This window comes from Cryptotermes secundus, unplaced genomic scaffold (genome assembly GCF_002891405.2).
Source record: "Cryptotermes secundus unplaced genomic scaffold, Csec_1.0 scaffold447, whole genome shotgun sequence".
Classification (NCBI taxonomy): domain Eukaryota; kingdom Metazoa; phylum Arthropoda; class Insecta; order Blattodea; family Kalotermitidae; genus Cryptotermes; species Cryptotermes secundus.
The window spans coordinates 182732-199646 of NW_019733325.1; the positions used below are offsets into that span (position 1 = coordinate 182732).

At 37.1% G+C, this 16915-nt stretch overlaps 1 protein-coding gene across 3 annotated transcripts; it reads left to right on the top strand.

Annotated features, from left to right (window-relative positions):
• Positions 1-3479: 3479 nt before the first annotated feature.
• On the top strand, positions 3480-13962 carry LOC111867977 (STE20-related kinase adapter protein alpha). Of its 3 annotated transcripts, none has more exons than XM_023858245.2 (7): positions 3480-3620; positions 3944-4126; positions 6028-6260; positions 8080-8251; positions 11483-11684; positions 13250-13519; positions 13670-13962. In XM_023858245.2, exons 1-7 carry the CDS (start codon positions 3603-3605, stop codon positions 13741-13743), a joined length of 1152 nt encoding a protein of 383 aa, XP_023714013.1. In that variant the 5' UTR covers positions 3480-3602; the 3' UTR covers positions 13744-13962. The 3 variants fall into 3 exon arrangements, with proteins under 3 accessions (XP_023714013.1, XP_023714015.1, XP_023714014.1); XM_023858247.2 differs by lacking the exon at positions 3480-3620 and adding an exon at positions 3630-3723; XM_023858246.2 differs by lacking the exon at positions 3480-3620 and adding an exon at positions 3634-3819.
• Positions 13963-16915: the final 2953 nt, after the last annotated feature.

Sequence of the window (16915 nt, forward strand, 5' to 3'; positions counted from 1 at the left end):
AGGTGACTAACTACGGATAAGCTAAAACATTTAGTAACTGTGAACTACAGCAGAAGAGAAGTTGAAAGTTCGGAGTACCATTGGTTTTTTAAATTGTAATGAAATATGTTGGCTTTGTTGCATGATATGTATTTAAGTATAGCTTTTTATTGCAAGTGAATCATTCAGTGATTACATAAAATGAACTTAAATATTGATTTGTTGGTCTTAAAATAATGTAAAATCAATTTTAATATTTGCTATAAATTTTTATGTGCATATTTTAGTGCATATTTCGGAAGTTTTTCATGCATAAATGCATACATATTTAAGGGATTATTAGGGCATAAAAATCCGGTCCCTAGTAATAACTAGCAATGCAAAAATCATCCTATATGCTGACGACACATGCGTCATAATGTCTAATCCTAGCCTTCTGATTTTTGAAACTAATATGAATAAACAACTTGTAGCCATAAATGAATGGTTTAAAGAAAATTTATCTTTAAATTTGTAACTGTTCATTCTGATTGAAGGACTATTGTGCATTAATTAAATCTGTATCAAGTTGAGATTACAAAATTACAAACAAAGAGATCCGGCAGATAGCCAGCTCTTACACGCAGAAGGGACATAGTTCAAGTTTTGCTATGTGGACAGGAAGTAACATCTGGTACTTTCCTGGAATTCTGGCAGTTTCAGCAAAGTCGGAAAGTCTTTGAGAATTTGAGGGCTGACAGCTCGGAACAGCGATAACTTAAAAGTGGGACGGCCGGAACCTCATCCCCTGATTGTAAGGCATCAAGGGGCTGTCAACCTTAGCGTCAGGTCAGCATCTGCCAGAATCACATAGCAAAGCAACATGATTGGAAATTCAAAATTTAGGGAACCTCCTAGTTTGAAACTTTAACCAATGGCAGAAGTGGAGGAGTGGATTTCTCTTGGAGTCTGGGGTTCGTGGACCTCAGGATTCAGAGAGAGTGCATTCCACCTCGAGGAGTCTTCATACAACTTTCAGCAAAGTCGGACACAAAATTTACAACTACGGCCCTTCCATAAAAGTATTATAAGTAAAGTTCCAAATAAGTGTACTAATAAATTCATTTGTATTCAGTGAGCTGGAGGGAATTATGATTACTAAGTGCAATGGTCTAAAGAGGTGTGTGAGTGTAGTGAAAGATTCTTCCTGCCCTGCCCGAGCCAGACCCGTGTAAGACCCAGGATATGAACTCAGCTCTACAAATTGCCAAACACAACCAAGATACTCCCGTCTTTACCTGCTCTCGCATACCAGCTCCAACAACCACAATTCTCCTCCCTTCCCACTTAACTTCTCGACATCCACGAGAAGAGGGAGGACGGTGATAAGTGGAGCACAACGTAGGATCAAGGAGGACGGCAACAGCGTGGCGCCCAACGTAAAGGGCCCAAAGAAGTGGGCGGTAAGAAATTTAAAAAAAAACTCATTACCTTTTATTCAGGACAAAAAATAGTTTAGAAACCAATATCAGTATATGCTGTGGAAACCAGCATATTACTAACACGTCAAATATTAAGTTTCTTGGTTTACACATCAATGAAACATTATCATGGAAACTTCATATTGACCAATTAGTAACTAAAATGAGTTCAGCTTGTTATGCTATTAAGACAGCAAAAGGTTTTATGTCACAAGAAACCCTTAAGATGATTTATTTCCCCTATGTGCATTCTATTGTGGAATATGGTATAATTTTCTGGGGTAATACGCCTAACAGTATCAATGTCTTTAGGATACAAAAGAGGATAATTAGAGTTATTATGAATGCAAAAACTAGAGACTCCTGTAGGGATCTATTTAAAAAAATTAAATATATTGCCAATGTATTCACAATATATATACTTGATAATACTGTTTGTCGTTAAAAATAAAGATCTGTACAAATTGAATCGTGAGATTCATAGCTTCAGTACTAGATATAGCACAAACTTACACCTTCCTACATCATGTTTGACAGTTTTCCAAAATGGACCCTACTTATCTGGTATCAGAGCTTATAATCATCTTCCACCTTATATAAAAAGTAATGAAATGAAACTATTCAAACCGATGCTAAAAAGGTTTCTTCTTTCCAATTCGTTTTATTCCTTGGATGAATATTTTAACTGCAAAGTAAACTAAACACCTGGGTTATACTCCCTACTAAGTAAACTTTTTTATGATACTTATAATCTGCTCACATATATTCATCACATCTTAGTACTATCAGTATATTAGTTTTAACATTTTAAACATATAGCTGTCACGCAATGTATACAAGTTGTTCCATCTATGTCCTGGGTATTAAGTGTGCAGGCATCTATGACCTGTTTGTTGTCTGGGTATTGTTTGTAAGTAATAATTGATGTAATGTCCTAATAAATAATCTGCTTTTAGATATTAGAACAATGTTTGTAGATACTGTATTGTGGAAATGAATCATGAATGTATTTATATTGTTAAAGTGATGCGACTTGTCTGGTTTTGTCTGTGACTAATTCCGCATCTACTGGTCATTATTGTACCACTAAGGATCAACGGAATATTTCAGTAAATTGAATTGAATCAAACACACAGTGGCATAAGCATGGGTCCCTGGGGGGGGGAGTAAACCAGGCATCCCTTCCCCCCCCCCCCCAGGGTTATTAAAACAATCAAAATTGAAGAAGAGGAAGAAACATACCAAATACTTATAATAAAAATTATAAGTATTTAAGCAAATAGTCCTCTATTCTGCATACGCTACGGTGATCAGCATAAAGCGTTAAACAGCTTCAACCCAAGTTGTATGTCAATTTTCTGGCTGATCCTCCCTCGAAAAATCCTGGTGGTGCACCTGGTTATAAATGACTTCAATACCACCTGCTGTCTAAAGTTTGATAAAAGGTCAGAATGGTGAACGATTGGATAATTACAAAATTTTGCAAAACTCTTTATCAGATATTGAATGTACAGGTTAACAGTGTCAGACTGAAACACTACTTTGGCACGTATCACCCGTCAGGCTTGTACCATTAAAGCCATTTAGTTAGCAATTCGTGTCTGAACTCTTACTCTTTTAAGGTTAATATTACTGAGAATTTTGAAACGTATATCATATTTTTATTATTATTCTTGGTGCGGTGAAACTGTCTCCACTTGGTACTGATGACACTATTGGTCTATTGTGCCAGCCCCAGATGACAGATGATGGTAATTGTGGAGCAATTAATGGAATGAAGATTGGCAGGGGAAACAGAAGTACTCTGAGAAAACGTGCCTCAGTGCCATTAAAATTCTGTGCTTGTATAACCTATTGCAACAGATCAAACACCATTACCAGTTACACAAAAGGACACATTATCGAGACCGATTTAGACAATGCAGAAAGTCGTCAATTACATACGATTATACAACCGCCCGGGATGTAGCCAACTCATGTTCACTAAATTAATCGCTAATCTAATCTGACAAACGGTATGCGTTCATATTTCACGTTATGTATATACAAACATCATGCAATGGCGACCGATGAAAAATTCAGTGCGAAGTATAATATTTATATATTTACGTCGAGTGCAGTGAATAAGAGTAACAGAGCTCTGTTGTTTACAGCAAAATCAAAATGCAGGTTCAAGTGTTGGTATAACGATTTACAGAATAATATATCTGTTAATAGCTGTGGCGCAAGTGAAGTTTTTACTGTTTTTACAAACATGGCTGATTGCGTTTGGGGTTGAAGTGTGGTAAATTGTTAATTTTTGTTAGAATATTATTGAGCGTAAGATGATACTTAAATAAAAAAAGTTGTACACCTCCTTATAGGAAAATAGATTTTCAAGGTGTGTGTATCCTATAATTGTAAAAAGCCATATGACAAAAGCTAGGTTATACTTACGTATAGGTTAGCAACTTGAAACTGGAATCAAATGACTGGATGAAATGTGGAGAATTTTTACATTGCAGCGTAGCATTGATATGCTGATGTTTGAAGCGGACCCAGCACATTACCAGCTGTGCTCCGTCCTGGGTCATTGCTGTGAAGATACTGCTACAGTTCATCTTGCCAGACATCTCCCTTCTGGTACATTAGTTGCTGTTAAGAAATTTAATATGGACAAACCAAAGCAAGAAGCAAGTCTTATCCAGGCAAGTATATTTATCTTTAACTATGTGCCCTGAACAGTGGTGGCCTGCAGCACAGAAATAGTACTATTAAATTAGGGACCAAAGTGTCTGTAGACAGCGCTAGCCACTAGAGCACATGTATCATGCATACTTTCATTCACTCATGAGATATGGAATAGTTTTTTGGGGTAATTCGTCGGAGGCCAAGAAGATCTTTCTCTTACAAAAGAAGACTATTAGAATAATAATGGGGATGAAACATAGAGAGTCATGTAGGCCAGCATTTATAAAGTTAAATATATTAACACTGGTGTCTCAATATATTTTATCTCTGATGACTTTTATGATAAATAACTTGGAGTATTTTACTTTTAATTATTCAATTTATGAGAGACCAACAAGACACGAAAGAAATTTACAGGTCCTACAATCACATCTTGCAATGAGGCAGAAAGGGGTCCATTGCATGAGTATAAAAATATTTAACAGTCTGCCCGGATATTTATCTAACTTAGTACATGATAAAAAACAGTTTATAAATGAAATAAGAGATGTCCTAATACATAATCCGTCATATACTGTTGATGAATTTTTGCTCTTCTGTCGGGATCAACAGCTAAGGAAGAGAAGGGGAGTGCATGCTGACTGATGGATGTCCCACAGTAGGCGTTAATATAGACATTAAGTGTAAGTGTAAGTTAAGGAAGGAGAATTATTATGTATTGCTAATTATCTTGTTGGTATAATTGTATGTGTAACATTGTATCTATTTATTTGAGGTATTCAGTTTGGATTTTAACTATGGTTGAATTGATGTTTCTGCAATTTTATCTGTGATTGTCTTGTGACTGTTGTTTGACAAGTTTTATATTCAGTGCCAGTTGCACACTTGTGAATACTCTGAAACGCTGATGTATGTATGTATGTATGTATGTATGTGTATAGCCAAGATACCTTCCACAAAATACATATTGCTGCAAAAAGCAACACAAGAAAGAAGAACGCTGTGACACAATACATAATTTTATACCGTTTAAAATTATTTTATATATTAAATTAATTTAACAGGAATAATTTTGTTTTTGTTTCAAATAAACTTTTTGGTACACAGCACTCATTGGCTGTACAGCATTGCAGTGCAGTTTAAGAGTTTATGTAAATGATTATGTATACGTGATAATGGCCCTGTGTGACCAAGACATGTTGTGAATTCATGTGAAAGCATGAACTAAGCGGTGATTCAGCCAGTAGTCTGTGAAGTTGCATTGAAGGCTGCATTGCATATATATATATACAGGGTGTCCCAGGGGGAATTACCTCCGTAACCGTTCAACTTTGGACATAGGTGTTTTGGGTTATATCGGCATACTTTAACATAAGGAACACCCACCCGAAGTTTGGCACATTCCTCTTGGGACATCCTGTATGTATATCCAGCTGTGCTACATTCTGGGTCATTGCTGTGATGATAGAGCCACAGTTCATCTTGCCCGACATCTTCCTTTTAGTACATTGGTTACTGTTGAGAAAATTATCAAGTAATGCAGCAGGATGCTCAAATACAATATTATGAACAGTAATCTGTTTTGTGTGTAATGATTCCAGCAAATTCCAAAGTAACTTGCAGTTTCATTGTGATTGTTAACAGTAAAGGTAGAATGTTTTTAACGACAGTACCATACTGACTGAAATTATGAAGGACACAGTTTTGAAGCAGGTGGTTTAGGACACTACAGGAAGTTGCATCATATTGTGTGTACTCACTCAGAAACATTTCGTTGCATGAAAGAATCGATTATCTTATTTGAGGAATGACCAGAAGGACTTAACATTTTGTAAGAACTCTCAATATCATGTTTCATCATATTCTGTACTCTGACAGAAAGCAAAACATTATGTGTGATATGGAACACTGTTTCCAGCATGAAATAATCTTGACAAGACAGCTGCAACATCCAAATGTTTTGCCATACCATGCAGCATTTGTGTCAGGTCCAGAGGTAGTAGTTGTGTCACCCCTGATGGCATATGGTTCCTGCAAGGATCTGCTGTCCAGTCATTTTACAGATGGTCTTCCTGAGTTGGCCATTGCATCTATTCTCCGGGATGTTCTCCAAGGACTTGATTATGTCCATCGAAAAGGATACATTCACAGGTATGGGAAGTGGATTATGAAGAGATTTTGTATCTTAATGCCACATTGTCCACCTCAAAGAACTGAAATTGAAGTTCAAATAAATCTGTGTGGTGCAGAAATGAAAACAGTATTGCCAAGTGTCATATGAATTGGTAAGGTATCAAAATTGTGACATTAGTGCATGGTTTCTCAAAGCTTCCAGGCTTCAGTTCTTTATATGGCTCTGTATAGTAATCTTGTGCTGAAGAGATTTTTGCTGTATAAGATCAGAATGGGCTGTATGGAACAAAATCACCTTGAAGACATAGGCATAGGTAAAAAAGAAAGGTAAAGTTATTCCTGTAACAGGTAGTGGAAGCCCATAGAATTGTGAGACTTTGAGGATCCCACATTATCTAGACAATCAGCTCACAGATGGCAGTAAAGTTGTCAGCCTTATGTGCCGACCACCCTTTACCCCCCCAGAAAGATTCCTGGTATTCATTTCTGGTAGAGGCTGAGTCAACCCCAGAGCCAATAGTGTGGCTGGAAGGATTAGGTGAATTGAAAAAAATCCACCTCATCAGGACTTGAACCTGCAGCCTTTTGGCTTGTAGCATAGTGCTTCAACCAACTACGCTACCACGTGCCCTTCATGGGCATAGGTAGGAAGAAAATATTAAAATGAAATTATTCATCTGTCTCAGGGCACCTTATCGGGACTCGAACCTGTGGCCTTCTGGCTTGTAGCATAGTGCTTCAACCAACTATGCTACCACGTGCCCCTCATAGGCATAGGTAGGAAGAAAATATTAAAATGAAATTATTCATCTGTCTCAGGGCACCTTATCGGGACTCGAACCTGTTACCTTCTGGCTTGTAGCATAGTGCTTAAACCAACTATGCTACCATGTGCCCCTCATAGGCATAGGTAGAAGGAAAATATTAAAATGAAATGATTCATCTGGCTCAGGGCAGGGACCAGTGGTAGGTTCTAAACATGCAGGGAGTTTTGTTTCCTTCCCAACCGAGCTACTATGAGCTTCTCAAGAATAACTCTTGACTCATTTAGTTAGTCTGCTGGTCGGTCTGTCCAGACTGGATTGCCTTAGCTCACCTGGCTAGTGTTAGCTTCTCACTGTGGAGGCCCAGCTTCAATCCAGGAGCAGTTCCACATGACATTTTTGGTTGATAAAATGGCACTGGGCCAGGTTTTTCTCAAAGTACTCTGATTTTCTCTACATTTGTCATTTTATAATGTTTCATATTCATCAGTCTCGAGTCTCAGTAGGGGTAAGATTTTTTTCTTCTCTGCATCATTCAGACCAGTTCTGGGTCCCATGCAGCCTCCTATGTATTAGATGCTGGGCACCTTGTCCCCAGGGATAAAGTGGTTGGGGCATGAAGCTGACCACTCATCTCCATATAAGTTGAGATCATAAGGGATGCCATATATTGAACAGTGTGCATCAGAATGCAAGAAACTTGGATTGCACATTTAACAAATTGACTCACTACTGGATTGGCAGACAGAGTTTCATTCCTAGCAGGGACAGGAGCTTTCTTTGTCACCATCTCCAGGCTAGCCCTGGAGCCCATTCATCTTTGTATCCAATGAGTACCAGGGGTATTTTCCCTTGACATTATATCCTTTTCCATAGTCCACTCATATTTTCTTCCCTAAAAGTTGACAAAATTTCTTAAAGGCTTATTGTGTGGATGCTTGTTTCTTAAGTATTATTACTTAATGTGTTTAGATTTTTTGTCTACACTTAAAATCTTAAAAGACAATGCAAGATTCCCTTCCAACACCCCTATCAACTATTTTCTTCTCATGAATGTAGGGCATGTCTTTCAGAGCAATACGGGCCAGCCATATCTTAGTTTCAAGCTGTGGGCGAGCATGCCTGACTGGTCTGCGGTATGCATGTCGGATAGTAGAGCATGGTCGTTGGCAGCGTTCTGTGCACTCATTTCCACGCAGCACAGCATGCAACCTCAACTGGCTGAGCCCTGAGGTGTTAGAACAGGTGAGTACCACATCACTCCCCTCCATCAGAAACAATTACCTCACCTTCAGTGCCATGATAGTGCCTGATAGTTTCCCTGTATGTCTCTCTGAATATAACAGTTGTTACTATTGTGATACTTGACAGTGCAGACCAAAGGAAACTTGTATGCAAATAAGTGAATTATGCATCTTATGTGAAGTGAGCTGGGCTAGCACAGTCGGTATAGCAACTGCCTGCGGGCTGGACAACTGAAAGGTTGGAGTTCGAGTCCCGGTAGGGTCAGAATTTTCTCTTCTCCATATAGTCCAGACTGGCTCTGGGGCCCACCCAGCCTCCTATCCAATGGGTACCAGGGGCTCTGTCCCCGGGGGTAAAGTGGCTGGGACGTGAAGCTGACCACTCACCTCCACCTAGTGCTAAGGTCAAGAAAATATAGATTTATACATCCACTCCTCCATATGCCTTCATGGTGTAGTGCTTAATTAGTTGAGCACAGGGACAACTTTACTTTTTTTCTGCCCTTTATGTGATTCTTGATGCAGTATATTCGTAAGTTATTTTGCTCTTTTCAAGCATATCTGTTTTGAAATAATTAATGCTAGAATCATGAATAAAATATGAAACAAAAGATAAATTTTTAATGTTTATCTTTAATAGTGAAGTTCAGTGTGAGATTCATAGAATAAATACCAGACAGCAAAAAATCTCCATCAGCCTCTTGTAAATTTGAATAAATACCAAAAGGGAGTTTATTGTTTTGGAACAAAGGTCTATAATAATCTACCACAACATATTAAGGATATATTGAGTGTAACTAAGAGTTTTGAGGTACAACTAAAACAATTTTTATATTTACATTCTTCTTATTCTTTACAGGAATATTTTGGTTATAAATCTTTTTAAGATGCGAGTTAAAAGAAGGCAAGATTGCCAGTCTGTGTTCTGGTTTTTAGATGCTTATTTTAGGTATACACAATCTTTATATCACTGTATACTAGTCTTTATTTCAATTTATTATATAATTAGTGTATGTTATACAAAACTCATTAATGACATTGTGTTTTAACTATTGGATTTTTAATTAATAGACTTGTATAAAACTGTACAAATTGTATAAGTTTTGCCATTACTTTTACTACTAAAATTAACTTATTTATCATAATGTATATGTTTATCAGTATTTTATTACAAATGTGTGTGCTATTGGATGACAAGTGTAATTCTTAGCTGTGACTGTAACTAGGACGATCTCCACATTCGCATGAGAATGTACTCTCAACAGGATTTATGGAAGGTGAATAAATGAAATGAATTGCTCTGCACATGTATGATTGGTATTTCCATTCTCTTCATATCCAGATGAAAACATCTGGAGTTACTGGACCTATAGACTCTACAGTGTCTCTGATCTCTGCTTCAGTTGGCCTGTGAGTCATGGATTTCACTCTTGCCACCATTTTACTGAGATGGTCAAGGTTTCAGATCCTCTCTTCCAGTCCACCAACCTGGAAAATGTTTATTTTGACTATAATGAACATTTTTTATGGAAAAGTGGAGATCCATCAAGCTGAGTCTGCTTTATTGTCTCGTGGTAACATATGAAGTTTCAACATATCCAGTCTAAATGAATATTCTCCAGGACACTGGGCTAGAAAAGAAGTTGGCCTCCCTAGCCTCCAGTCTTTAGTCTGCTACTTCTGGCTACAGGAATGCATAGAACGAGTGCTGCTGAGAGCGAAAATTGATGACACAAATGATTTACAGCAAATTTTCTCATTTGTTTATGTGAGAATTACTCTGATGACTCCTGGAGAATTAAAATAAATGAACTAGTCAATCTAATAAAAGGAAGGAACACGGTTAACTTCATCAAAGCCCAAAGAATAAGTTGGCTTGGACACATCTCAAGGATGGAGGCTGGACAAACAGTTAAAAGAATATATGACTGGCAGCCACATGCTATAATCAAGAGAGGCCTACCCAAGATCAGATGGAAAGATGATGTAAGGGAAGATCTAAAGGACTTAGGAATTTATAACTGGACAGCTCGCACACAGGATAGAAGTAGTTGGAAGGAAATTGTTGAGCAGGCCAAAGCATTTAAGAAATGAAGCTGTTGAGCCTTATGAAGAAGAAGATGCGAGAATTAGAATACCAAAGGTAGAGAAACAAATGGAGCTCACACTGAACTTCACAAACAACGTAGGGAAAGTGTGAATGTTCACTCTTCATTTGTTGTTCAGGTTTCTAGCACTAAGTGTTGCAAAATAATGAAGCATGAAAACTGCATTATAATTTCACAGACAAATTGTACATTCATGATTCTGCCAGTAAGTCAAGAACTGTGGGTGATTCCAGTGTATACCAAAGACAGTATGGTCTGACTTGGCTAATTAATTTTGGGACTCTTGACATGTTACAGAAATGGTAAATAAATTTGTGAAAATGTAACTATAGTAAGGAAAAAATAAAAATGAGAGATATTAAGAATTTATATTTTAAGCAGATTGAAGAAGGGTGCTCATAGAATTGTAAAGAAAGGCTGTGGTGGAAGGAACTTCAGTGTCTTTATTTACTTGAATACCTTCTAATTGATATGTATATGTGTTTGTATGTGTAAAACCATGTTTTCTGTTACTCTTGTGCTTGGTTTAAGCCTCAGAATCAAAATATACACTGCACCAGCAAATGTACAACTTTTGAGTTTTGATAAGTTTGCTAGTATGCATCGGTTGTTGACTGAGAAAAGCGTTATACACACATGCAATAATATTAATTGCTTTTCAGAACTGGCTCTGCAAGAATAAAATAGACTTGTTGATCATACTAATGTGTGCTGAGAACACGCCTGATACATGAAACTTTTCAAATTGTTTTCCATTCAAAGGGCAGAATAATGGAAGGTCGTCATGAGAATACTGAATGTTGCAGTGTTGTGTTAACACTTCTGCTTTATTCTTGGTAGGTTCTGGATTCAAATATTGTTCTGACAACTGTCAATCCTGATTGAGATTTTTTATGATTTAGCTCAGTCCCTCCAGGTAAATGCTGGACTATACAGGCTACATTATTTGCAACCATTCTCCTGTTTTATACTATGCACTTAAAAAATGTTAAATAAATGGTGTAGTTTATTACTTACACCATTTGCTTTTATCAGCCACTATACATACCAACAGAGAATTGATGTGTACTGGCACACTTTGTTCTAACACAGATAATCCTGTTCTCTTCATGATTTATTGGCAGAATCTGCATGGATACAATGAGAAGTCGGATGTGTACAGCATAGGAATGACAGCATGTGAGCTTGCAAATGGAGTAGTTCCATTTGTGGACACACCGACCACATTGATGCTGACTGAGAAGGTGCGGGGCCATGCACCACAGTTGTTGGATCACACCACATATTTGTGTGACGAGGATGGGGGACAACAACTGGGACTCCATGGTACTAATCACTTTACTTCTTCTGACAGTACTGGTATGAAGTAAGCTAGCTCATGTGGTAACGTTTCTAACTTGTATTTGGAGGTGACTGATTCAAATACTGGCTGCTGGCAGTTATGTCATGGCTCTCCACATTCCTTCCAGGCAAATGCTGGACTAGTATCTTAAAGTAGGTCATGGCTGCTTGCTTCCATATCCTTTCCAATTGATTGCCCACTGGTCATTGTGCCATTTCTTGCTACATAAACCGTAAGTAAAATAATTAAATGGGTAAATAAACAATGCTGGCTGTTGATTACTCTGTTTCTGAATTTAAAGGCTTATTGTAAAAGATAAGTGGTTGTTTTAATTGAAATATTTTGAATTTTTATTAAAATGTTAAATGTCTCTGTGGTCTAGTGGTCAGAGTTGCTACCTACAGATCCAGAGGACCCGGGTTGAATTCTCGGCACTACCTGATTTTCTGAGAAGTAGTGGGCCTGGAACGGGGTCCACTCAGCCTCATGAGGATAGTTGAGGAGCTGTTTCAAGCAAATAGTGGCTTCGGTCTAGAAAACCGAGATTAACGGCCGTAGGGATCTGTTGCACTGACCACGCGACACTCTCTATCCACAGAAGTTGGCACTAACTTCGCCGACAAGCGGCAATCACTTGGTCAGTATAGTTCACTTGCAGACTACAGCCCCTGGACTTTTTGTTGTTGTTAAATGTTTAATGATAGTATAGCAGCAGTATAGTCTTGAGATTGAAACTAATTTAAGCATAAATGATAACGGCAGAACATCTTAGGAGTATGTACATTACACGAGTCAACGGTGGAATTCATGGTGGTCATGTTAAAATTTAAATATATTTGTAATATCAGAATTTGTATCAGTTTGGAAATTGACATATCAGTAGACTTTGGTCCTGAGAAGTGTAGAAGAAAGATAACACTTGCTTTATTTTGGTGTCACAGACAGTGATAATTATGGGGGTTGGTAAGAATAAGATAACATATGCATGGGAATTTAATTTTTAGAACTAACTATTGAAATTTATTAGATTACAAGTGCAGAAATTGATGAGAAGACTGAAATAGATGTGTAAGAAGAAGCACAGCAAAGTATATTGACAACCATGTATAGTAAAAAATGTTGGTTGGTTAATTTCAGCTGCATGAAAATGCAGTCGGCTAGACTGGAGTTTTATGCATACATGTATGTATATATTTGCATACAAGTATCCATCCATATGACTACATTCCACATTTAAGTGACTACCATTCCTGTTTTGTACAGTATGTGGCAAGTCTAGGGGTTTGACTCTTAGCCTGGAGACTATATGTCATGAGCCATCTCATTTCCTTCAATCCCTACATACAGGCCATGATGGCTTCCTTCCACATATTCTTCAATTCATCACTCAGAATATTGTACTGTTTGGTGCTATGTAATCTGTGCAGTTGAAAGGGAATTATTAAATGATCCAAGAATGAGTCATACATACTATGGCTGCTATGCACAGCCACTATGAAGATACCTGGCATTTAAAGGCATCCTGCTGTGATACCTTGTTGACTGGCAGTGCATCATGCAGACTCTGGTGTAGGGGACAGTGTTGCAAGCAACATGATGCAATTGAAGAACATGCAGCAGCGAAGGTTCTCAGAACCCTTCCACCAGTTTGCTGAACTGTGCCTCCAGAGGGACCCTGCCCTGCGGCCATCAGCTAGTCAGCTCCTTGCACACTCCTTCTTCAAGCAGTGTCGTCAGCGTCATAGTGACACTTTTCCCACCGTGCCACAGCTCCTGCACCCAGTCATGCCAATCTGTGACCGCAGAATTGACAGTCAAGGTAATCTGCAAATGTCCTTGCAACAAAAAATAATACTTGTCAGTAGAAGTTTTATTAGTTGTGCTAATGGCATAAGATAAATGTACTGACATATTTAAGTGTATGTAGGACTTTGTAAAGAAGTTGTATAAGTAATAGAATTTTTTCCAGATGACCTGGCATCCATCTTGGCTGCTGAGAAGCTTTCAGAGTTAGAGATTGAACCTGACCAGTGGGACTTCTGACCTGCCTTGTTTGCAGCTCTTCTATGAAGAGTTGTTTTGCTGACAACAAGTGTCTTAACTCATTGCTTATGCATTAGCTTCCTTCTGTTTGTGTAATGACTCTAAGTCAGCATAATAATTACTGTAATATAGAGAGCATAAGGATGGTACAAAGAACCACAAAAATATGTAATTTATGTTGTAAAAATGTGATAGGAAATAAAAGAATTGTTATCTTAATTTATCTCTACAGAAAAATTTATTTTAGGACTTCAAACAAACCATTGTGAATCCAAATGTGTTGGAGATGGTAGCAGAATTGGTTGTTGTTTGATTTTATGATTGAGTGATTAATCAGCTGGTCAGTTTATTGATTCACTGATTGGTTGAAGGGGAGAATAAAGATAACCTGTTTCTAGGGATGTGAAGAGACATTTTTGTTATAAAGAATCAAGTCTTAAGCCTTAAGAAAATTCAGAATTACTTGGTTTTTGGACTTTATCCATTGTCCGTTATTCTAGAAACTAGGGAACACAGTGTTTTGGAAACTGGATCTGCTTCTGTCTTCAGGTGAGGGAGGAAAGACACCTACTTAATTGGGTTCTTTAGAAAGAGCTAATCTCCAGTGACTGAGGTTAGCTCTTTCTAAGGGACCCAAGTGAGTACATGTCTTCCCCCCTCACCTGAGGATGGAAACAAATCCAGTTTCCATAATGTTGTGTTTTATAGTTTCTAGAATACTGGACAATGAACAAAGTCCAAGAACCTAGTAATTCTGAGTGTTATACACCATCATCAGAACCTTTTAGAATCTGCTTAAGACAATTGCCCAACTATCACTGTTGATCAATAGGTGCAGTAAAGGAACAATTCTCCTTGAACAAATTGTAAGTATATTTCTGGTCCTTGGTATTTAAAGAGCTGAATTACAGAAAATGCCACCGAAGAAAAGAAATCTTAACGCTTTCTTAAAGACTTATGAAATTTAATATTTGGTCTTGTTAATAAGTACTCGGTGTAGAGCAGCTGGGAATGAAAAGCTGATCACGTGTCTCCAACTAGTGTCAATATTATAATTTTACTTCCCACTACCATACATCTCCGTGGTGTGGTGCTTAAGTACAGGAACAAATTTAGGTGTACCTTCTTTTCTAAAACTGAATATGAGAAAGTTAAGTGGGGTTCACACCAGATTTGATTTAATACCTTGAGAACACTGCACAGATAATATAAATCATCTGCTATGTTTTGAACTTCGCAATTCTATTGTCGTAAGCCAGCAAAGAAGAGATAGGAGGATAACAGAAAGCATAGGCTGATGGGGGGGGGGGGGGGAGCCAGAATCTCCACACCATCAGGTTTTGCATTCACACTGCAACAAGAGGTATGGATTTAAATGAAAGTGATGTTCAAGCTTTATTGTACCTGCCTATGTTCTCTTTGGTAACTGCAGAGTATAAATAAACGTCAGTAATATGTGGCAAAGCTTGAGTATCAGTTTGAAATGCAGAGTATGTTGCTCATTTCTTTTTTTGGTATTTATCTGCAACACAAATTCTACCATTCCGCATTACCACCACCAGAATAATAATCATCAATCAGCAGCATGTTTGAATGTACAGAAGTTTGAAAGGTATATTTATTGGACAGATTTCTTCATTTAAGGGGATGCTATGCCACAGAGCTGAACTGTTCTACAGTGCTCTTATTTCTCTGCTGAATTGTCACTCTGTCTCTAGAGTATTAATGAGTTGATGCTTCACCCCACATTTTGTTACAATAGTTTCATGCAAGATATTCTGAAAAAAAAAAAATGTTTATGATACTTGTAAGTAACTGTGAAACATTAATGCATGGAGTCCCCCAGGGGTCAATTTTAGTGCCTTAGGTTTTCATAATCTATATAAATGAGTTGCCTCCTACACTAAACATCTCATTAATAATCATAATGTTTGCTGATGACACTGTTGTTATAATCTCTCATAAAAATTTAGATGATTTCTGCATACTATGAAACAAAAGTTTTCTCTCAAATAAGTAAATGGTTTTCTGCATACAAGCTGTCTCTGAATCTAGATAATACAAATATAATAAAATTTACAATAAAAAACTCACCACAGTATCCATTAAACATTGAATATAATGATAAATATATAAAAGAGGTAGTAAACACAAAATTCCTTGGCTTACAAATCGATAATCTTTTAAAATGGGAAAACAAAATCAATCAGTTGGTTCGAAAGCTCAAAGGAGCGTGTTATGCTGTTAGATTTGTGTTGCGTATTAGCAACACTGACACTCTCAAATCGATATATTTTGCTTACTTCACCCTTTAATGAAGTATGGAATAATTTTCTATGGTAATTCATCTGACAGAAAAAAAGACATTTACATTGCAGAAGAAAATTATTAGACTCATGATGGGTATAAAATCCCATAATTCTTATAGATTTCAATTTAAGAGATTTAAAGATCTTAACTCTTCCATGTGAATGTGTATTTTCTTTAGTAAACTTCATTACAAATAACAGAACATTTTGAGATAAATGCAGATGTACACAGTGTTAACTCAAGACATGAACGCTATCTTCTTAAACCAAATGCTGACCTCTCATGCTTTTAGAAAGAACATATATTATGCTGGGATCAACATTTTCAATAATTTGCCATCTGATCTCAAAGGTCTCTTGAATGAAAAAGCACAATGTAAAATAACACTAAAATGATACTTAAACACACACTCATTCTACTCTCTGGATGAATACTTATTGTCTAAAACATGACTCGTCTGTTTAAAGGTTGTTTAAATAGCGTAAGTTGACAGGATCGATGTATATGACGCATACTGTATGCAGATGTATTTTTTAATAGCCTCATGTGTAACCACTGTGTCTTCGTATGTGAAAACTTCAGATGTACTCTACATACGTTTTTGTATTTATATGACATATTCTATATACAACAGTCATTAACTTTGGATACAGGGAGTGTAATTTAATTTAACATAAAATCTTAAAACCATTTATAGTAGATGTATTACAATTTAGAGTTCAGAAAATTAGTATGTGGAACCTTCCCTTTAATTGTTTCTAAGACTTTGTGTTTAAAGACAGTACGGTAATTAATATTGTCGTGTGTATTAGGGGTTGTGTGTGACTTATAAATGGGTTTTGGACTGGATGATTGGATTTAT

What these genes read in the sequence shown, in the direction of transcription:
- LOC111867977 (XM_023858245.2), top strand. An exon ending in ACAACAACTGGGACTCCATG is followed by an intron (nt 11,685 to 13,249) that starts GTACTAATCACT and finishes GTTGACTGGCAG; the next exon opens with TGCATCATGCAGACTCTGGT. An exon ending in CCGCAGAATTGACAGTCAAG is followed by an intron (nt 13,520 to 13,669) that starts GTAATCTGCAAA and finishes AATTTTTTCCAG; the next exon opens with ATGACCTGGCATCCATCTTG.